Genomic DNA, 22,808 nt, shown 5'->3' with positions numbered 1-22,808 from the left:
GAGTAAGATTATTTGATCTTTATTTGTTTAATTAAATAGTTATGATTAGGGTTACCCATTACAAAAATTTTACTCTGTGGGTACAAAATTGTACGGCAAATAATTACATCACCTATTAAAATAAAATAATACTACACACTATAAAGAAAATTCAAACCCACTCAATTTAGTTGAGTCGTATTCCTTTTTGAGATGTCTCGACTTAATAAAATCGTTTTCTTAACAAAAATATAAAACATCTAGTCACTCTTACTTTATTATATATATAGTATATCATACTATTATCTCTCTTAACTCTCTTATACTTTACTCTCTTTTTTATTTTATTTTATCTTCATTTATTTTGTGTAACACAAATTTTTCATATTTATGCTCAAAAGAAATGCTTTAATTAATATGGGACGGAGAGAGTAGTAGTATAACCAAATTAACAAGCTATATTCGTAAAAGTGACTACTATATCCACAAAACAAAATAATAAAAAATAAAGTACTATAAAAATATACACACATTCTAGAATTATTTTAAAAAATCATACTAAGCCATTAAAAATATTATTGAAATAAAAATTAAATTGCAAACTATCACATAAGAATATAATTCAGCTAAAAGAAAATTGCTATAAACTGCTTGCAATATAGATTTAAAAAGAGGTGCTACCGCTAATTGGAAATAAAAGCTATAAACTGCTTGCAAACTATCACTAATGTTGTTGATTATTCCTACTACATTTATATATTAAGACAATTAAATATGGAGCCACCCAACGACCACCAACAACGCCTCCTTGGACCGTAGCTGCCAAAAACACACCCTCGGCCTACCCTTCAACCGCATCTTAATATGCGAAGTTCGCATATTACTCCATCCGTTTCACTTTAAGTAATATATTTTTCTTTTTGAGATGCATTACTCTAAATGATACTACATTTTAAAATATAATCTATCCATTTTTCCATCTCTCTTACTTTATTCTCTCTAGGTACGAAAAAAATAATACTACATGAAATATCGTGTTGACTGCTCTTCTGAGAGTGGGATAGAGGAAGCACTACAGCAACAAAACAAAAGAAAACGTTGATGACATTTTTAATGCGATTAAGGACGTTAATTTGTTATTGTAGATATACCAGCAACATTTTAGAAAGTGTCCTTATTGTTGGTGCACAACTAAAATTAGAGGATGAAAATGGGAACATCCTAAAAAGGACGTTAATTTATGAATATTTTCTTTTGCGTCCTAAATTGTTGTTATTTTTTAAAAGTTTCCAAGGCAAGTAATTGCATTCCGATTTTTGTGTTCCTAAAAGATAAGTACAGTAAGTTTTTTTTAGTGAAGTACTCCTTCCGTCCCACTATAAGTGAAGCGTATTTCTTTTCGGTTTCGTCCATAGGAAGTGAATATTTCCATTTATAAAAGTAATATTCTATCTCTCTCTTACTTTATTCTCATTTTTACTATTCTTTTTTACTTCTTTCTCATTTTTACTTTATCCTCTTTTTATATAATCATTAAATACCACTATTTAAAAATTTGCACCAAAAAAGATATAGTACTCCTATTACATATTACAACCTTCTGTCCAATAATAATTGTCACTCTTATTATGGGCATGGATTTTAATAAATGTAAAGAAAAAGTTGGTTGAAAAAGTTAGTGGAATGTGTGATCCACTTTTACATATTGATTTTATAATAAAATGTGAGTAAAGTGAGTTAGTGGAATGTGAGATATACTTACCATTTATAAAAATAAAGTATGACAACTATTGTGGGACAGACTGAAATGGAAAAAAATGACAATTATTTTAGGACTGAGGGAGTATAATAGAATGGAGAAAGTATTACGAAGGATGACTATTCTTTATTATGTAAGTACATATTATTAAAAAGAATGACTTCACCGTTGGTGAAGTCTAACTATAAGGACACCTAATCTCAGTAAAATAATCGAGACCATTTCTATCAAGATGTAGTTGGTTTAAAGTCAACTATAAGGACACCTAATCTCAGTAAAATACTCGAAACCATTTCTAGCAAGACGCGGTCGGTTTAAAAAAATTAATGATTCTTTTCTGTTCATAAAATATAATTTCATTGGTAGAGGGCATAAGTTTTAATTAAAAATTAGTAAAGCAAAAGGGAGATAAAACAAGTGATGGAAAGAAAAATAGTAAGAGTGAGAAAGATAAAAAATATCAATAAACTTGCCTTTTCGGGAGATTTATAACATGCATATGGAGATTTTAAATCAATAAAAAATAGTAAGAGTAATATAATTATTTTTTATAGACGTGACTATTTTTCAGGGGGAATATTTTAAATCAATAAACTTGCCTTTTCGGGAGATTTATAACATGCATATTGAGCAATCCTCTCATTCCAACTATTATCATTACTTCTTCTATTTCCTAAAAATAAGAATTTTAGAAACAAACACAAATTTTAATATAAAATTGGTAGACAAAAAAGAAAAAGAGAAAAAATGGATAACGCAAGAGAGAAAAAAGAGAAAAAATAATGAATTGTGTTGGTGGACGGCAGTGGCGGATCCAGGATTCATAAATGGAGGAGGCGAAATATATATAAGGAGGTTGGTTTAGGGCGAAAATGACAATTTTTTCGATATTAGGGGCGACGTCGGGGCAAACGGAGGGAGCGGACATGGTGATTTTATGTCCGAATAAGAGGAAATTAGTCGCATGGAGGCGGCCGCCCCCTCCTGAACCCCCCTAGATCCGCCAGTGGAGGACGGTGAAATCCATTTTCTAAAATGGAGAAGTTTTGTTTTTGTGAAATAAACTAAAACGTAAAAAAAAACATATATTTAAGAAACCGAGAGACAATATAATTAACTCCCTCTCAATTAATTAAAAAGCTAAAAGCAATTAAAATTATTTCTTCTTAATTAAAATTATACAGTACAGCTGTACTGCCGGTGCCTATATGAAGTCAACTATTTCAATATTAAAAATAATAGAGATCATTTACTATACCCGAGAGTGGTTACAGCTATTCTCTCATTTTTATACTCCATCCTTCCCAGATAATTCGTCTCAATTTCTTTTTTATACTCATTTTGTAAAAATAATAATAAATAGTTAAAGTAAAGAGAAAGTAAAGTAAAAGAGAGAATAATGCAGAGAATAGTCTTATCTGTATTATTGTTTCTCTTATTTTACTTTCTCTCAACTTTACCTATTTATTATTATTTTTGCAAAACGAGTGTGAAAAATGAACTGGGACGAATTATCTGGGACGGAGAGAGTAATTGATATGTACTGATCTCTGTATTGAAGAGAAGCACATAGATAACACAATATGTAATCAAAAGGAAGGCAAAAAAAAAGAAAAAAGAAAAAAAAAAGTAGAATGGCAGAATCTCTTGCAAATGTGTGTCTGGAAACCCTTCGTGATTTGCTGGTTGAAGAAACCAAGTTTTTGCTTAGTGTGAGTGGTGATGTTGAGAAAGTGAAAAGAGATTTGAGAAGCATCCATGCCTTGTTGAAGAAGGCTGATAGAGATAGAAGCGATTCTCCAACTCTAAAGAGTTGCATTTCCGAACTCAAAGATCTTGCTTTCAAGGCTGAGAATATGCTTGAAACATACCACGTTGAAGTTCAATCCAAAAGAGAAGGGCGGAGAAGCCTCAAAGAAAAATTCCGAAGGTACATTTGCATCATTAGTGAGTGTTGCAGTATCCACAAGGTTGGGAATGAGGCTCGCGACATAATATCTGCCCTGGCCGACCTCACTAAAAAGTTAGACTCGGAGTTTGGACAAAAAAGCTCACCTGTTTCGGAGGAGGAGGATGAGAGGCAGCGCGAGTTGAGACAGATATATGCTCACGACGTGGATGCTGATTTCGTGGGCATGGAAAAAGAAATCGAGCTTTTGGTCTCCAAGGTGAAGGACGAAACCAGAACAAAACGAGTAGTGAAGATATATGGGATGGGTGGTCTCGGAAAAACTACTCTCGCCAAAAAGGTGTGCAACCACGCAGACCTCCAATCTTACGCTCGAGCATTGGTTTGCATCACCCAAAAGTTTCAACTTAAGGCGGTTTTTGGTGAGATTTTGGAACAATTTGATAGCAGCGCACAAATTCGTGGCATGACAAAACGCGAATTGGTGGCAAGAATCTCTAATTTTTGCGAGGAGAGGAAATGTCTGGTGGTGATTGATGATATTTGGGAAATTGATGATTGGGAGATCATAAGGCAAGCTTTTCCGCCGAGTTGTAATGTAATTCTCACCACTCGCAATAAGGATATTGCTAATCAACAATCTGAACCTTACGAGCTGAGATTTCTAACCGAAGATGAAGGGTGGGCTTTACTTCAGAAAATAACAGATTTTTTTCCAGGTTAGTTTTTATAGCTTGTCAAGTTTAAGTCTCTTCTTTCCTTTCTATCTATGTTTACATTTTTTGTTTGAAATTTAGAGCTTTTGTTATTTAAAGCGTGTGAAATGATCTCGAATATTATACCTTTTCAATTAAAATTTGGTACTATATTTTTCACTAAGTATAAAATTGGTCGCATAAATCATAAATTTAGGCGTTATAGTCGATCTATATTTTATGGAGTATATCTATGTAGGGGAATATTAATATTGAAAACAATACTATGCAATATACATGGATTAGAGAAAATAGACTAACTAAACCTTTTGCAATTCAAATATTTTTGCATCAGCTCGACTCTGTAACATTTAACTAGAGAAAATCACAAAAATATCAAGAATGATCTTCGAGGTGTTTAGGTGGCGTTTTTTTCGTTTAGGCCGAGATATGGCATATTTGCTTTGACGGTCGACGCTTGGCCGGTTATATTATTTGTGTATTGTTGTAGGTGATGCAGATTTAAAATCATTTGAAGAAATCGGAACTCAAATCGTATCAAAGTGTGATAGGCTACCACTATCAATTTGTGTTATTGGAGGAATTTTGCGCCAAAAGGAACACACCTTAACAGAATGGAGAAATGTAAATATGAAAATTGAATCATATTTGAGGCATGGGGAAGGTGTTGGAGAATACAAAAGAGTGAAACAAGTCCTGGAGTTGAGCTATGATGCCTTGCCTTATCACTTGAAACCATGCTTCCTCTATTTAGCATGTTTTCCTGAAGATCATAAGATTGATACAGAGAGATTGTATTTGTTGTGGATGGCAGAAGGCTTCATTTCCTACCAAGATATAGAAGCTAATGAGACTCTAAGAGATGTGGCTCAAAGATATCTTAATCAACTTGCTCTGAGATGTATGGTTCAACTGCATGAAGCCCGTATATACAACCCACGTGACAAGTTTGATACATGTGGGCTTCACGACTTAATGCGTGATCTTTGCTCTTCCAAGGCTGATGCAGAAAAATTTATGAAGCACATCAATGCTTCCGAATATCTGAATGATATTCCTTCAACAACTGATACTTCCCAGAAGAGGTTAGCATTTCCTCCATCCATTAACAATTCTATAAGCAGATTATCCATCAGTTATGACGAAATTATTATATCACGCATTGATGGGTTGGAGGAACTCAAAGATGTTAGATCCTTTATGCTTCTCCCAAAAGGGGACTATGCATATCCAAAAATTGGCTTCAAAGAGAGTACGATTAACTTGGAGATGTCAAAATGCTTGAGGATATTTGTAGTAGAAGGTTGTAAGTTTGAAGAGGAAAAGTTACCAAGCAAGGTGGGTGAACTAATTCATTTAAGATACTTGAATTTGAGGAATTCTGATGTCACAGAGCTACCAAAGTCTATATGCTGCTTGTTGTACTTGCAGACCTTAGACTTGCGAGTAGCAAGTGTTATTCATTTGCCAAATGTGATTTGGAAGATGAAAAGACTGAAGCATCTGTTTCTTAGTCCGGTAATGGAAGTGATTGGAGGGGAGAAACTAAGACTAGATGGGCTAGAGGAGTTGGAGACATTAAATGAGATAATAAGTGGGACGGCTCGCTTTGAAGATATCCCTAAATTGATCAGTCTAAGGTCACTAAGTGCTACAGTTTATGAGTTGAATGAGGATAGCATGTCCATTGTGTTGAGCAACAAAAATAGCCAATTACAAGAGATTAACCTCGATGTTATGTCATGTGATTTAAGTTCGGAGAAAGATAAAGAGGTTTTAAATCATGGGTTGATGTCTCCTCCGTTGGTTAGATTGTGGATGGAGAAATGCAATATGAGTGGCAGTTTTCCATACTACAAACAAGGGATGTGTCAGAATTTAGTATCTTTAAGGCTTGCAAAATGCAAGGTTAAGGTAGACATGATGGAATTTGGCAAGTATCCCATGTTGCAGTCTCTCTGGTTGGACAAAATCGAGACAACAGGAACATTAATTTGCCATCCAAATTCATTCCCACAACTCAAGGCCCTTCGTCTCTGGAATTTGGAAGATTTAAAGAAATGGGAATTGGAAGAAAGAGCAATGCCAAAATTTAATTACTTGGAGATGTTTAGCTGCCCCAATTTGGAGAAGGTTCCAGATGGTTTGAGATTAATCTCCACTCTTCGAGAGATGGTGTATCTCGATATGCCAAGAGAATTCATGAAGGGGGTAAAAGCTGAAGATTATGCACCATTTGTCAAGATTTTGAAGTAATGAATTCAGAAACATAGATTATATATTGACCAAGGAGGTTATTTCTCTTTCGTATTTTCTATATAACTGACTGTTATATACCAACTTCATCTTACTTTGGCTGTTTCTTTTTTCAGTTCGTAGGCCTCCGGACCTGCAAAAGTTTGAAGGCTCTAGACTTGGTTTACTCACTTTTATTGGCTCAATTGATATTTTTATTATATTAGACCATCTAGAATGTGCTTATGTACTCACATATGCCCATCATATTGTGTGAATTTGTTCTTGTACAACTTGTAGTTTTTGTGTTCTAAAACTCTTCGGATTTTGGTGATACGGGCTTCACTCCTACACCTGTGAAAGAGACTCAGCACCGGAGCACGTCCCAACTATACAACCTGCTTCGTCGACCCCAACTCAGGCAGCAAGGCCAAGAATGTGCAGCCCACGAAGGAAAGACCCAAGAGGAACGCTCCGAAGCCCGCGACTAAGTGTCGCACTAATGCATGAATATTTGTTTGGATTATTTCCTTTAATTTATGTTTTTACCTTATTTTTGGAACAATTATTTTCTGGGTCAAATCTTTTCGGGTTTTCTTCTTGATTCTTTCCCGAATCGTATTGTCCAGGGGATAGAATTCCATAGATCGAGTCTTTTGAGAACTAAAGTAATAAAATACTTTTATGTCTCAACCCTAACTTTCAATATATCTCTTCTCTCGCCGTTCTTTGCTACTCTACTTTGGTCTCTTCTAATTAACAAAAGAATATTGTTAATTAATACTCTTTCCGTCTTATACATATAAGGGGAATTTGCGGATAGCACAGATTTTAATGTCAAATTGATAAAGCAGAGGAGAGAAAAAGTGATTGGAGTAACAACATCCATGATTAACCTGAAAGCATATTTGCCCACACTGGCCCAAAACTTGATGGACCGACCTGATTGGTATCCCCACTTCAACTAATATATCTAGAAGTAAGGTCTAGGATCTAATTACCCAATAGCTCCCATGCAAAATAAATTACCTAAAAATTTGCTTTTATGCTCTTAATTTTCCATCTTAAAGCAAATGCACAATCCAATACTTAAATTTGTTTCATGTTTGCAACATCATGCCTGTGAAATAATATTAACTGGGTTTTGTTACTTATGCTACTGTAGACTGATACATATATACTAGTGTCTGTGAATTCAATAAAACGAATACCTAATTTTAGTAGAATTATCAGCAAAGCTTGTAGTATATCCAACTCTCTTCGTTGTGAAGGGGTTACTATAATAATATAAACACAACCAGAGCTTATATTATGTTAGCATCCTAACAGGTACGAGATTCCAAGGTTTTGCAAAAATTGCAAGATTTAATTTAAATCAAATAAAAAAATTGAATCCATGAATAGTGTGCATGTTACTACGTTTTATAAAAATAAATATTTTTATTTTTGGTAGTATTTTTTATTTTATTGATAAAAAATTAATTATTTTTTTCTTTGTATTTTTTATTTTATTAGTTATACATTATAACTCATATTATTCAAAAATATAAATTTTATAGGACAGGAGGGGGGCATTTTTTTGATGAAATAATCAAACAAGATGTAGTGTAAAACTATGGGGTAAAATTCTCAATTAATAATGATCGATTCTTGGGTTCCACAATTGATCCTGTGACAAAGCACTATATGAATATATTAGTACTAAAATAAAACGCGATGAAAAGGGACAGACTCATTCACTTTTGGCATGCACTAATGGAGCTTTTCAGATATGAAAAGATTATTTCACATTATTAAAATAAAAGGCAATGAATATGAAAGACAGCCACTCCAACTTTCCACTAGCACAATTTCTAATGTTTGATGCTGTTCTTTTTTCTAATGTTTGATGCAGTGGTTGATCACTTTTTTCCTTGTTGATTGTCATACAGTGGTAGGCTGATTTCTTGAGATCAATTGTAAAGTTAATTGAGTGTTTATCAGGATGAGGAGATTAGCTAGCTCAAGATTTACAATGTTGTGAGTCAACAAAGGCCAGGTACTGATTTCTTTCTATTTTATGCATAAAATTGGTTGTTTATCTCATGAATTAGGAGGTAACTGTATTAATTTGCAATTTAGTAAATGAATAAGTTGAGTTTAAACTAGATTAAAACTTCCACTTAAGTAATTTGGAAGACTAAGTTTTGTATCATAAGTGCATAGAAATCCTTAATTTTAGTACTAGTATATCAAAAGCTTCCAAAGATGTGATTTTTTTTTTTTAAATAGGGTAAGGGATGCTTGTATTTGTACATGGTTGCTGCCTCCTGATATAGCTAATGTGTTGTAATCTGCGGTAATTTACCTTAAAGAAGGCAAGAACAAAAGAAGAGGTGTCTCTGGGAGGAGAAAGAGGAAAAAAAAATAATAATAAAGAATGGTAGAATATGTTGCAGATGTGTCTCTGGGAATCCTTCGTGATTTGCTGGTCGAAGAAACTAAGTTTTTGCTTAGTGTGGGTGGTGATGTTGAGAAAGTCAAAGAAGATTTGAGAAGCATTCATGCCTTGTTGATGAAAGCAGACAGAGACAGACATTATTCTCCAACTCTAAAGCTTTACATATCCCAACTCAAAGATCTTGCTTTCAAAGCTGAGAATCTGCTTGAAACGTATGCGGTTGAAGTTCAATCCAAAAGGGAAGAAGGGCGGAGGAGCCTCAAGGATAAATTCAAAAGGTTCATTTGCATCATGTGTGAGTGCAGCAGTGTCCACGAGGTTGGGAATGAGGCTCGCCACATAATACCTGCCCTGGCCGACCTCACGAGCAAGTTAGAGTCAGAGCTGGGACAAGAAAGCTCATCTCTTTCGAGGCAGGAAGATGAGCGGCAGCGACTGTTGAGACAGACGTATGCTCATGAGTTTGAGCCTCATTTCGTGGGCATGGAGAGGGACATCGAGCTTTTGGTCTCCAAGGTGAAGGATGAAAAGAGGCAGCAGCGTGTGGTGAAGATATACGGGATGGGTGGTCTCGGGAAAACTACTCTCGCAAGAAAGGTTTACAACCACACAGATGTTCAGTCTTATGCCCGAGCATGGGTTTGCATCACCCAACAGTTTCAACCTAAGGCCGTTTTCGGTGATATATTGAAACAGCTTGATAGCAACGCACAGGTTGGTGGCATGGAAGTTGAGGATTTGGTGAGAGAAATTCATAATTTTTCGAAGGAGAGGAAATGTCTGGTGGTGATTGATGACATTTGGAAAAATGATGATTGGGAGATCATAAAGAAAGCTTTTCCGATAAATTGTAATGTCATTCTCACCACCCGTTATGAGAATATTGCTTATCAACAATCCGAACCTTACAAGCTGAGATTTCTGACCGAAGATGAAGGATGGGCTTTACTTCAGAAAGTAGCAGAGTTTTTTCCAGGTCAGTTTTTTGTTGTTTAAATCTCTTATTTCCTTTGTTATTTCTTCCATCTAAAATATAGCATTGCTGAGTAAGTTTGGCTGGTCAATATTTTGATTGTGTTATTTTGTTAGTGGGAAATAATCTCTAAAGTTGCAAACTTTGGCAGATGTATAAAATCCAAATACTCACCCCTGTTTAGTAGTAGTTGGTATTTCTCATTTCAATAGTTCTTGAGGTACAGACACGAATATTATGAATTAATTTATTTAGTATAAACAGAGGCAAAAGGGAGTAACTTTTTTAGCGTATGTTTGTCCAAAAAATAAAAGTGAAATAACTAATAAGAATTATTAAAGTAATGGTGAGAGACAAAGGTTTCTAGAAATGAATCTTGATAACTTTTTATTTCTATTGTTTTTTTGTTCCTTCAAAGAATAAATTAAATATATGCATCTTATTATTTTTTGTATTGTGACAGTGGATGCAGATATAAAATCATTTGAAGAAATCGGAACTCAAATCGTATCAAAGTGTGATGGGCTACCACTATCAATTTGTGTTATTGGAGGGATTTTGCGCCAAAAAGAACACACTGTAGCAGAATGGGGAAAGGTAAATGTGAACATGGGACCATATTTGAGGCATGGAGAAGGTGTTGAAGAATACAAAAGAGTAAAACAGGTGTTGGAGTTGAGCTATGATGCCTTACCTTATTACTTGAAACCATGCTTCCTTTACTTGGCATGTTTTCCTGAGGATCACATGATTGATACAGAGAGATTGTATTTATTGTGGATGGTGGAAGGATTCATCTCATACCAAAATAAAGGACCTAACGAGACTCTAAGAGATGTTGCCCAAAGATATCTAACTGAACTTGCTATGAGGTGTATGGTACAACTGCATGAAGCAACAGTAACCTACTCTCCGCGAAACAGGTTTGATAGGTGTGTGCTTCATGATTTAATGCATGATCTCTGCTCTTCCAAAGCTGAAGAAGAAAACTTTGTGAAGCACATTGATGCTTCCGAATGTCTGAATGGCATTCCTGCACCAATTCGAAGAAGGTTAGCACTACCTCCATCCATTGGCAATTCCATTAGTAGATTAGCCATCACTCATGACTGCAATGGAGTATCAAGTATAGATGGATTAGTGGAACTTAAAGATCTTAGATCCTTTATGCGTCTCCAAAAGGCATTATATCCTTCTCTGCAAATTGGCTACAAAGAGAATATAATTAACTTTGAGATGTCGCCATGCTTGAGGATATTTCTGGTGGAAGGCTGTGAGTTCGAAGGGGGTAAGTTACCGAGTAAAATTGGTGAACTAATTCACTTGAGATACTTGAGTTGTAGGTGGTCTAATGTGAGAGAGCTACCTAAGTCTGTATGCATCATGCCATACTTGCAGACCTTAGATTTGCGAGTATTAGGCGGGCTAAGATTGCCGAATGTAATTTGGAAGATGAAAAGACTAAAGCATCTGTATACCCCTCGCCCATGGGTAATACAAGTGATTGGAGGGGGGTAACTCAGACTAGATGGGCTAGAGGAGTTGGAGACATTAACCGAGATTGGCAATGTGACCGCTCGCATTACAGATATCCCCAAATTGATCAGTTTACAGACACTAGCTGTTAGAGTTAGTGATGTGGATAGCATGTCGATTGTGTTGAGCAACGAAAACAGCCAACTACGTGAAACTCATTGATAGGCTAGTTTTCGTCACTCGGATTTAATCACTTTTCGCATTTATTAGTTGAATATTTGCATGAAAAAGATGTTTTTTGGCAGGGAATGGATCATTAAGTTTGGAAGCTGCTTAATGAAGACATCAAGAGGAAAACATGCAAAAAAGAGGGCAAAATGACAAGGAATAGAAGAAAGTGGAGAAAGAAGGCAAAGAAGACCCAAACTGCCCAAGCTGTTGGACTGGCCAGTTTGAACCTGACGGAAAAATGACTAAAGCCACTTCCACACACTTATCAAGGACAACTCTCACTTGCTACACACGCCCATATCTGCCCTTGGAGAGTAAAAAAGAAGGAGAATATCTTTTATTGGATATGTATTAAAAAAAAACTTAGTCACCAACAACTAGAACTTTATCACTCTTTAGTTTAGTTTATTCTCTCTCTAGGAAACTTTCTCTCTTCCTTAAGAAGAAAGATTTCAACTTCAAGGCTGCCAAGATCATTGTTCATCATGGGTTGAAGTAGTAGTAGTTTAGTAGTAGTGTTTATTTCTCTAGTTGCTTGTTCTTAGCTTTTGGAGTTCTTTTGGACCAATCTCACTCTTAGTTGTTGTTGTTGTTCTTGTTTTAAAAGCTCATTTCAAGTAGTAATTCTGTTAGTGTTTGTGTATTTAATGTGCTTTGAATTTAGCTCTTGTTCATTTTCGATTTTTATCTTGTTGTTGTTCTAGTGTTTGTTAAACCTTTCTTGCTTAGTATAAATCTTTCCCAATGTCTTTAGTTCAGTTTTAATTGTTTTAGTTAGTTGTTAGTTTCGAAAGTTTCAAGAAGAAAAAAGTTGTGTTCTTATTTAGAGTTTAAATCACCTAGATTAATTAGTTTAGCATGTTTTAAGTGTTATGTTTGTGGCTTTAATTTCTTGTCTTGTTATTCATCCTCCATTGTTGTTGTTTTTAAGCTTCTTTCATCATGGTTAAGTGCTTTAATATCCAGCTTTTCATTTGGTATTTTCAATGCATGTTTAGGTAGTTTACTTGTTGATCTTGTGTTTCTCTTGCCATTTTAATTATGTAGCAGCCATCTACTCCCTTTTTACTCTTATTTTCGTGCCTTATGATGTAGAATTAGGAGCCAAGATCAGCTTTTAGAAGTCAAGTTCTTTGTCCATTAGTTGTAGGCTTTTATCCAATGGTTTTACACCTTGGGTAATAGAGTTTAGGAGACAACAAGTACATGCTTTCCTTTCACTTTTGGCAGCCATTTAGATTAGATAATTTCTGCACTCCACATGCTTTTCATTTAAGCTTTAAGTCACATTAGTTAGGGCTTTAAAGTTCACCTTTTGAACATGTCACAATCCTAGTTTCTAGATTTCTTTAGTAGCTAACACTTAGTTTATCTTCCTTAGCTTTTAACTTAGTTTCTTTTGCTTCTGAACTTAGTAAAATTCGTGCTAGATGCTGCTTTGTTTTCATTTCCGAAATGTTCTTATTTTCGCCACTGCTAAGTTGCCCAGTTTACCAACTTGCCCAGTCTACTTTCCAGTTTAAATGCTTTATTTTAATTGCATGTTATTTGCATGTTTAGTTCCCAATCTTAGCTTAAGTGTTGTTTATATTTCGTAGTTCAGTTCCCACCCCTAATTTAGAGCGTGGCGGCATCGCCAAAACCTTTCTAAGTGTGGAAATGCATAACGGATGCTACCGTTCCTCGTGGGTTCGACACCCTAACTTATCATATACTAATTAATAGTATTTTGGAAAGTGGGAACTTATAAATCTTGTTGAATAGGAAGGGACACGCGCCTACGACACGCGTGCGAAATCCCGACCTCTCAAATGGCGCCGTTGCCGGGGATCGGTGTTGTTGTCTTGTTATGTATTCCTACACTTATTGTATATAGTTTTTGACTTGTTTTTTTTGTTGTTGTTTTTTTTCTCTTTTATTTTTAGGTTATGAGCAGGTCCTCTTCTCCAAGTTTGTTGTTCGATATTGGAGTTAAGTAGACACCGAAGAGGCTACGCAAGGTAGCTCGCTTGAGAGAACAAGTGGGTATTGGTTTCTCTGTCCTGGGCAGTTCATATAACTGCCAAGTTCAACATACTGCCCAGCTTGTCTAGTCAGAGAGTTTGGAGAAAACTGATGAGGAAATCAATTCAAGAGCCAATGACGAGAGTGGTGTGCCATTAAAGTGCAACATGGATCATTTCACAGATCCATACAATCTTGGATGGCATGATCATTCCAATTTTGTATGGACCAATCCGAATCAACAATATCAAGGTCCACCACCACAAGTAAATTACCAAGCTTTCCATGGATCAGATGTTAATCATGTTTATTGGTCTCCCGATCCAAGTGGATTCCCTCCGTGTTTTCAGCCACAAGAACTTGGCCAATATCAATCAAATCATCCGCCAATGCCACCAAAGTGCTTAGAAGAAATGATGGAGGATCTAATCACATCCCAACAACTCATGCAAAACAATTTGCAAGCCAATTACAATGTAGTGCATGAGATGCATGACGAACAATATGAGCAAATGATTAGTCTTGATCATCTTGCACGCCAAATGACACAATTGACGACTTCCATCAATAATATGCGTGGGAATGGTGGAGGAGTTCCGGCTCAAGTGCAATCACCAAGGAATGAGAACCTTAGTCAGATTACCTTTAGGTCCGGGAAAGAGTTGAAAGCTTCATTCATCAATAACTCAAAGAACGGACCGGAGGAAACATTGGAGCAGGGGCCCAGATTGGCCAGTGTAGCACACTGCCCAAGTCAGAACACTGCTTGGTTTGAAGATGAAGAGGATAGCGATGTGGAGATTGAAGAGAATATTATCATTCAACCTGATGGGCCTACACCTATGCCTTTGAGTCCAGAATCGGACATCATAAAGGGGTGCAACAAATTAGAGCATGCTAAGTCTACCAGCAAGCTGCCTGATACAGGCGAACTGCCCAGTCTGAGGGCAGATGAGGAATTGGTATCGTTGGAAGTTCGGTCACCTAAATTGGAGCTGAAGCTGCTGCCCACCAACCTCAAGCATGTCTTTCTTGGGGAAAGTGACACTCTCCATGTTATCATCGATAGTGAGTTGGAAAATGGCCAAGGTGAGAAGTTGATCAAAGAATTGAAGGGTCTCGACTTTCTTGAAGCCGAGTTTTTGCAAGATATGTATCCATTGCCCATTGAAGAACAAGTTGAGCTCGAAGGACTTAGTAAATGCATGTTGTTCAACACTCAAGGGCTTAGTGATGAGGAGATAGAGACTGAAATAATGACTTGGTGTAAGAAGAAGAATCACACAAACCCGCCCGAGAGATGTAAACTGCCAGATCCTGAGGAACTGCCTAGTCAGAATGAGCTGCCCAGCCTAAGCGTGGAGGAAGAGTTGCTACTGTTGGAGATTTATCCGCCTAAATTGGATCCGAATGCATTTCCTTCCGGCTTCAAATCTTTGGACTCAAATGAGACCGTTACCACGATTAGTAGCCTAGACAAGAGCCAAGAAGAAGAGCTAACCAAAGTTTTAAAGAGGCAAAAAGAGTTGACCGTTTGGACTTCGGCCGACGACATCATGTGTATAAGCCCCAATGTTTGTGTAATTTACATGAGTTCAGAGAAGGGTTCCAAACTATACAGGGATCCTAAAAGGAAATTGAGTGCTTCTACTTGGAAGGATTGGAAAACAAGATTTGATGATGTATTTTTGGAAGAACACATGGATCCTGCCCAGTTTACTGAACTGGGCAGTCTGAATGCCATAGTGGATAAAGTAGCCAAAGCTGAAGGAGCCGCCGAGCCAACACATGAGCCTGGGATCAAAACCAAAGGAGGCAGCTGCACCAGCTCTAGCACCATCTGCCACATCAGCCCGTACCCCCCGCTTTGTGCGGGGGAGGTGATTTCTATCCAACCCTCTCTTTTATTTGTTGTATATATGTGTTTTGTGTGTGATGTATGTGTTTGCTTTAAAGTTTTTGTAATTGTTGCCTTGCCGGCCTTGTTTTGTATATATTGTGGCCTTGTCGGCCTTGATGCATGCTTTGTGGCCTTGCCGGTCTTCGTGATTGTTATGTGTTGTTAGTAATCTTTCTCTAAACACTTGGTCTACTTGCTCTAGAGCAAGCAATGCCCAAGTGTGAGGAGGTGGGATTCTTGTGTGTCTTTCTTGGTTTTCGAAGTTTTATGTGATTTGTTTCCTTTTCCAACATTTCAACCAAACTTGCTTGAGGGCAAGCAATGTCTAAGTGTGAGGAGGGGGTTTGTTTTGTTGTTTGGTCGTGTTGTATTGTGACATTTTTGTGAAGTGCGTGTTTTATCTTTTTCCCAAGCCTTGATGCATGATTTGGTAATGATCCCCCTATTGAATCGTAGCAAAAAAAATATATATATATATACTTGTTGAATTGTAAAAAAAAAAAAAATGACTTGCTTTGTTTTGAAAAATTTACTTCAAGAACTTGTGGTTTTGATTGAATGAAGCTGAGTACGATGGAAATGTGAAGCACTACCACTTGCATAAAAGCCCATAAATGGTAAGGTTCAAAGCCAAAAAAGTAGAACACTTTCTACATGTGTTTCGAGCGTGAAATGACATTGTCTTGCATGATTGTTGATATCGCTTGGTCACTATGGCATAGATAGAGGGCACTAGGAAAAGCCAAATTGAGCCTTATTCTTTGTGATTACATCAACCAAAAAGAGCTACCCCTAGTTGCCACTTTGAAACCTCGAGCCTACATTTCTTTCTAAGTTAGAAAATGGTTTCCCTCTTGTGCAAAATAAATGTTCTTAGTTGCTTCTACATGATCACCAACTTTTGAAAAAGAGATAGCATTTGTGAATATCCAATCAAATCTGCTCCCCCCACCAAAAAAAGAAAAAACAGTGGCGGTTATGAAAAAAGAAAAAAAAAAGGAAGAAAAAAGAAGGAAAAAGAAAAGAAAAAAAAACAGAAGGAAGCAAAACAACGAGAAAATGGAAATGACAAAGGAAAGAGTGGGAAGGTAGATCAAAGAAAAAGAAAATGAAGAGGAAGAGGAAAAAAGAAAAAAGAAAGAAGAAGAAAGTTAAATGCATCTCTAACTTTTGGTTTGATTGTGGGTGACTGTGTTTGGAGTTTCTAAGTATCCCTTTGGAGAATAAGCACAAGTTTTTGTTGTACTACACTCACTAGCTTAGGACCCCTAGGATCTAACCGACAATATTTAAATGGTCCCAAGCCCCATTACATCCCGTAAAAGACCCTCTTGAGCTACATGTGATAAAGTGATATCTCCTTGATTGCATTTTCATTATTATTATTGAGAGAATTGTCCTTACATTTTGAGAGGGTCAGGGAGTGAATCTTTTGCTTGTGATATGTGCTAAACTATCTTGATGATACCGACGGTTGGAACCACATTGTTCGATGAAGAAAATTATGTTTTAAAAAATTATGTTTTAAAAATCTGTTTTGAGCTTGGTTCTCGGGGGTATCATTACGCTTTTCATACAACTTGCTTGGTTTGTCTTTCGTGTGTATCTTGAGTCGTTGTGTGTGTTTGTGCTTAGTAAATGTCTATGTGTAGCGTTGTGTTTTAGTTAGTGTGTGTGTCTAGAAAGTAGAGGAGAGTGACTTAAACTAGCAATTGAGTGAAAAGTCTAACCACATACTTGGGACAAGTATGATCCAAGTGTGAGGATGTTTGATAGGCTAGTTTTCGTCACTCGGATTTAATCACTTTTCGCACTTATTAGTTGAATATTTGCATGAAAAAGATGTTTTTTGGCAGGGAATGGATCATTAAGTTTGGAAGCTGCTTAATGAAGACATCAAGAGGAAAACATGCAAAAAAGAGGGCAAAATGACAAGGAATAGAAGAAAGTGGAGAAAGAAGGCAAAGAAGACCCAAACTGCCCAAGCTGTTGGACTGGCCAGTTTGAACCTGACGGAAAAATGACTAAAGCCACTTCCACACACTTATCAAGGACAACTCTCACTTGCTACACACGCCCATATCTGCCCTTGGAGAGTAAAAAAGAAGGAGAATATCTTTTATTGGATATGTATTAAAAAAAAACTTAGTCACCAACAACTAGAACTTTATCACTCTTTAGTTTAGTTTATTCTCTCTCTAGGAAACTTTCTCTCTTCCTTAAGAAGAAAGATTTCAACTTCAAGGCTGCCAAGATCATTGTTCATCATGGGTTGAAGTAGTAGTAGTTTAGTAGTAGTGTTTATTTCTCTAGTTGCTTGTTCTTAGCTTTTGGAGTTCTTTTGGACCAATCTCACTCTTAGTTGTTGTTGTTGTTCTTGTTTTAAAAGCTCATTTCAAGTAGTAATTCTGTTAGTGTTTGTGTATTTAATGTGCTTTGAATTTAGCTCTTGTTCATTTTCGATTTTTATCTTGTTGTTGTTCTAGTGTTTGTTAAACCTTTCTTGCTTAGTATAAATCTTTCCCAATGTCTTTAGTTCAGTTTTAATTGTTTTAGTTAGTTGTTAGTTTCGAAAGTTTCAAGAAGAAAAAAGTTGTGTTCTTATTTAGAGTTTAAATCACCTAGATTAATTAGTTTAGCATGTTTTAAGTGTTATGTTTGTGGCTTTAATTTCTTGTCTTGTTATTCATCCTCCATTGTTGTTGTTTTTAAGCTTCTTTCATCATGGTTAAGTGCTTTAATATCCAGCTTTTCATTTGGTATTTTCAATGCATGTTTAGGTAGTTTACTTGTTGATCTTGTGTTTCTCTTGCCATTTTAATTATGTAGCAGCCATCTACTCCCTTTTTACTCTTATTTTCGTGCCTTATGATGTAGAATTAGGAGCCAAGATCAGCTTTTAGAAGTCAAGTTCTTTGTCCATTAGTTGTAGGCTTTTATCCAATGGTTTTACACCTTGGGTAATAGAGTTTAGGAGACAACAAGTACATGCTTTCCTTTCACTTTTGGCAGCCATTTAGATTAGATAATTTCTGCACTCCACATGCTTTTCATTTAAGCTTTAAGTCACATTAGTTAGGGATTTAAAGTTCACCTTTTGAACATGTCACAATCCTAGTTTCTAGATTTCTTTAGTAGCTAACACTTAGTTTATCTTCCTTAGCTTTTAACTTAGTTTCTTTTGCTTCTGAACTTAGTAAAATTCGTGCTAGATGCTGCTTTGTTTTCATTTCCGAAATGTTCTTATTTTCGCCACTGCTAAGTTGCCCAGTTTACCAACTTGCCCAGTCTACTTTCCAGTTTAAATGCTTTATTTTAATTGCATGTTATTTGCATGTTTAGTTCCCAATCTTAGCTTAAGTGTTGTTTATATTTCGTAGTTCAGTTCCCACCCCTAATTTAGAGCGTGGCGGCATCGCCAAAACCTTTCTAAGTGTGGAAATGCATAACGGATGCTACCGTTCCTCGTGGGTTCGACACCCTAACTTATCATATACTAATTAATAGTATTTTGGAAAGTGGGAACTTATAAATCTTGTTGAATAGGAAGGGACACGCGCCTACGACACGCGTGCGAAATCCCGACCTCTCAAATGGCGCCGTTGCCGGGGATCGGTGTTGTTGTCTTGTTATGTATTCCTACACTTATTGTATATAGTTTTTGACTTGTTTTTTTTGTTGTTGTTTTTTTTCTCTTTTATTTTTAGGTTATGAGCAGGTCCTCTTCTCCAAGTTTGTTGTTCGATATTGGAGTTAAGTAGACACCGAAGAGGCTACGCAAGGTAGCTCGCTTGAGAGAACAAGTGGGTATTGGTTTCTCTGTCCTGGGCAGTTCATATAACTGCCAAGTTCAACATACTGCCCAGCTTGTCTAGTCAGAGAGTTTGGAGAAAACTGATGAGGAAATCAATTCAAGAGCCAATGACGAGAGTGGTGTGCCATTAAAGTGCAACATGGATCATTTCACAGATCCATACAATCTTGGATGGCATGATCATTCCAATTTTGTATGGACCAATCCGAATCAACAATATCAAGGTCCACCACCACAAGTAAATTACCAAGCTTTCCATGGATCAGATGTTAATCATGTTTATTGGTCTCCCGATCCAAGTGGATTCCCTCCGTGTTTTCAGCCACAAGAACTTGGCCAATATCAATCAAATCATCCGCCAATGCCACCAAAGTGCTTAGAAGAAATGATGGAGGATCTAATCACATCCCAACAACTCATGCAAAACAATTTGCAAGCCAATTACAATGTAGTGCATGAGATGCATGACGAACAATATGAGCAAATGATTAGTCTTGATCATCTTGCACGCCAAATGACACAATTGGCGACTTCCATCAATAATATGCGTGGGAATGGTGGAGGAGTTCCGGCTCAAGTGCAATCACCAAGGAAGGAGAACCTTAGTCAGATTACCTTTAGGTCCGGGAAAGAGTTGAAAGCTTCATTCATCAATAACTCAAAGAACGGACCGGAGGAAACATTGGAGCAGGGGCCCAGATTGGCCAGTGTAGCACACTGCCCAAGTCAGAACACTGCTTGGTTTGAAGATGAAGAGGATAGCGATGTGGAGATTGAAGAGAATATTATCATTCAACCTGATGGGCCTACACCTATGCCTTTGAGTCCAGAATCGGACATCATAAAGGGGTGCAACAAATTAGAGCATGCTAAGTCTACCAGCAAGCTGCCTGATACAGGCGAACTGCCCAGTCTGAGGGCAGATGAGGAATTGGTATCGTTGGAAGTTCGGTCACCTAAATTGGAGTTGAAGCTGCTGCCCACCAACCTCAAGCATGTCTTTCTTGGGGAAAGTGACACTCTCCATGTTATCATCGATAGTGAGTTGGAAAATGGCCAAGGTGAGAAGTTGATCAAAGAATTGAAGGGTCTCGACTTTCTTGAAGCCGAGTTTTTGCAAGATATGTATCCATTGCCCTCCATTGAAGAACAAGTTGAGCTCGAAGGACTTAGTAAATGCATGTTGTTCAACACTCAAGGGCTTAGTGATGAGGAGATAGAGACTGAAATAATGACTTGGTGTAAGAAGAAGAATCACACAAACCCGCCCGAGAGATGTAAACTGCCAGATCCTGAGGAACTGCCTAGTCAGAATGAGCTGCCCAGCCTAAGCGTGGAGGAAGAGTTGCTACTGTTGGAGATTTATCCGCCTAAATTGGATCCGAATGCATTTCCTTCCGGCTTCAAATCTTTGGACTCAAATGAGACCGTTACCACGATTAGTAGCCTAGACAAGAGCCAAGAAGAAGAGCTAACCAAAGTTTTAAAGAGGCAAAAAGAGTTGACCGTTTGGACTTCGGCCGACGACATCATGTGTATAAGCCCCAATGTTTGTGTAATTTACATGAGTTCAGAGAAGGGTTCCAAACTATACAGGGATCCTAAAAGGAAATTGAGTGCTTCTACTTGGAAGGATTGGAAAACAAGATTTGATGATGTATTTTTGGAAGAACACATGGATCCTGCCCAGTTTACTGAACTGGGCAGTCTGAATGCCATAGTGGATAAAGTAGCCAAAGCTGAAGGAGCCGCCGAGCCAACACATGAGCCTGGGATCAAAACCAAAGGAGGCAGCTGCACCAGCTCTAGCACCATCTGCCACATCAGCCCGTACCCCCCGCTTTGTGCGGGGGAGGTGATTTCTATCCAACCCTCTCTTTTATTTGTTGTATATATGTGTTTTGTGTGTGATGTATGTGTTTGCTTTAAAGTTTTTGTAATTGTTGCCTTGCCGGCCTTGTTTTGTATATATTGTGGCCTTGTCGGCCTTGATGCATGCTTTGTGGCCTTGCCGGTCTTCGTGATTGTTATGTGTTGTTAGTAATCTTTCTCTAAACACTTGGTCTACTTGCTCTAGAGCAAGCAATGCCCAAGTGTGAGGAGGTGGGATTCTTGTGTGTCGTTCTTGGTTTTCGAAGTTTTATGTGATTTGTTTCCTTTTCCAACATTTCAACCAAACTTGCTTGAGGGCAAGCAATGTCTAAGTGTGAGGAGGGGGTTTGTTTTGTTGTTTGGTCGTGTTGTATTGTGACATTTTTGTGAAGTGCGTGTTTTATCTTTTTCCCAAGCCTTGATGCATGATTTGGTAATGATCCCCCTATTGAATCGTAGCAAAAAAAAAAAAATATATACTTGTTGAATTGTAAAAAAAAAAAAAATGACTTGCTTTGTTTTGAAAAATTTACTTCAAGAACTTGTGGTTTTGATTGAATGAAGCTGAGTACGATGGAAATGTGAAGCACTACCACTTGCATAAAAGCCCATAAATGGTAAGGTTCAAAGCCAAAAAAGTAGAACACTTTCTACATGTGTTTCGAGCGTGAAATGACATTGTCTTGCATGATTGTTGATATCGCTTGGTCACTATGGCATAGATAGAGGGCACTAGGAAAAGCCAAATTGAGCCTTATTCTTTGTGATTACATCAACCAAAAAGAGCTACCCCTAGTTGCCACTTTGAAACCTCGAGCCTACATTTCTTTCTAAGTTAGAAAATGGTTTCCCTCTTGTGCAAAATAAATGTTCTTAGTTGCTTCTACATGATCACCAACTTTTGAAAAAGAGATAGCATTTGTGAATATCCAATCAAATCTGCTCCCCCCACCAAAAAAAGAAAAAACAGTGGCGGTTATGAAAAAAGAAAAAAAAAAGGAAGAAAAAAGAAGGAAAAAGAAAAGAAAAAAAAACAGAAGGAAGCAAAACAACGAGAAAATGGAAATGACAAAGGAAAGAGTGGGAAGGTAGATCAAAGAAAAAGAAAATGAAGAGGAAGAGGAAAAAAGAAAAAAGAAAGAAGAAGAAAGTTAAATGCATCTCTAACTTTTGGTTTGATTGTGGGTGATTGTGTTTGGAGTTTCTAAGTATCCCTTTGGAGAATAAGCACAAGTTTTTGTTGTACTACACTCACTAGCTTAGGACCCCTAGGATCTAACCGACAATATTTAAATGGTCCCAAGCCCCATTACATCCCGTAAAAGACCCTCTTGAGCTACATGTGATAAAGTGATATCTCCTTGATTGCATTTTCATTATTATTATTGAGAGAATTGTCCTTACATTTTGAGAGGGTCAGGGAGTGAATCTTTTGCTTGTGATATGTGCTAAACTATCTTGATGATACCGACGGTTGGAACCACATTGTTCGATGAAGAA

At 37.0% G+C, this 22,808-nt stretch overlaps 4 protein-coding genes across 4 annotated transcripts; all 4 read left to right on the top strand.

The window, feature by feature from the left end:
* Positions 1-3,320: 3,320 nt before the first annotated feature.
* LOC148927032 (putative disease resistance protein At1g50180) lies at positions 3,321-7,278 on the top strand. The gene is made up of 3 exons (XM_089070210.1): positions 3,321-4,366; positions 4,854-6,656; positions 6,736-7,278. Exons 1-2 carry the CDS (start codon positions 3,373-3,375, stop codon positions 6,617-6,619), a joined length of 2,760 nt encoding a protein of 919 aa, XP_088926336.1. The 5' UTR covers positions 3,321-3,372; the 3' UTR covers positions 6,620-6,656; positions 6,736-7,278.
* Positions 7,279-8,410: 1,132 nt separating this feature from the next.
* Positions 8,411-12,351, top strand: LOC148927031 (putative disease resistance protein At1g50180). The gene is made up of 4 exons (XM_089056403.1): positions 8,411-8,636; positions 8,870-10,014; positions 10,475-11,712; positions 11,793-12,351. The coding sequence occupies exons 2-3, from the start codon at positions 9,018-9,020 to the stop codon at positions 11,527-11,529; spliced, it is 2,052 nt and encodes a 683-aa protein (XP_088912529.1). The 5' UTR covers positions 8,411-8,636; positions 8,870-9,017; the 3' UTR covers positions 11,530-11,712; positions 11,793-12,351.
* A 1,514-nt stretch (positions 12,352-13,865) lies between these two features.
* On the top strand, positions 13,866-18,063 carry LOC148927030 (uncharacterized). The gene has a single exon (XM_089056406.1). It carries the CDS (start codon positions 13,890-13,892, stop codon positions 15,786-15,788), a length of 1,899 nt encoding a protein of 632 aa, XP_088912532.1. The 5' UTR covers positions 13,866-13,889; the 3' UTR covers positions 15,789-18,063.
* A 1,488-nt stretch (positions 18,064-19,551) lies between these two features.
* On the top strand, positions 19,552-21,778 carry LOC148927029 (uncharacterized). Its single transcript, XM_089056405.1, has one exon. It carries the CDS (start codon positions 19,576-19,578, stop codon positions 21,475-21,477), a length of 1,902 nt encoding a protein of 633 aa, XP_088912531.1. The 5' UTR covers positions 19,552-19,575; the 3' UTR covers positions 21,478-21,778.
* Positions 21,779-22,808: the final 1,030 nt, after the last annotated feature.

The sequence above is a fragment of the Salvia hispanica genome, chromosome 4, assembly GCF_029641045.1.
Source record: "Salvia hispanica isolate PSC_SH4W2 chromosome 4, Shi_PSC_v1, whole genome shotgun sequence".
In the NCBI taxonomy this organism is placed as follows: domain Eukaryota; kingdom Viridiplantae; phylum Streptophyta; class Magnoliopsida; order Lamiales; family Lamiaceae; genus Salvia; species Salvia hispanica.
This window is presented reverse-complemented; position numbering and strand designations above follow the sequence as displayed.

What these genes read in the sequence shown, in the direction of transcription:
- LOC148927030 (XM_089056406.1), top strand. Translation starts at nt 13,890, where the DNA reads ATGGATCATTTCACAGATCCATACAATCTTGGATGGCATGATCATTCC.
- LOC148927032 (XM_089070210.1), top strand. Translation starts at nt 3,373, where the DNA reads ATGGCAGAATCTCTTGCAAATGTGTGTCTGGAAACCCTTCGTGATTTG. An exon ending in AATAACAGATTTTTTTCCAG is followed by an intron (nt 4,367 to 4,853) that starts GTTAGTTTTTAT and finishes GTATTGTTGTAG; the next exon opens with GTGATGCAGATTTAAAATCA.
- LOC148927031 (XM_089056403.1), top strand. Translation starts at nt 9,018, where the DNA reads ATGGTAGAATATGTTGCAGATGTGTCTCTGGGAATCCTTCGTGATTTG. An exon ending in AGTAGCAGAGTTTTTTCCAG is followed by an intron (nt 10,015 to 10,474) that starts GTCAGTTTTTTG and finishes GTATTGTGACAG; the next exon opens with TGGATGCAGATATAAAATCA.
- LOC148927029 (XM_089056405.1), top strand. Translation starts at nt 19,576, where the DNA reads ATGGATCATTTCACAGATCCATACAATCTTGGATGGCATGATCATTCC.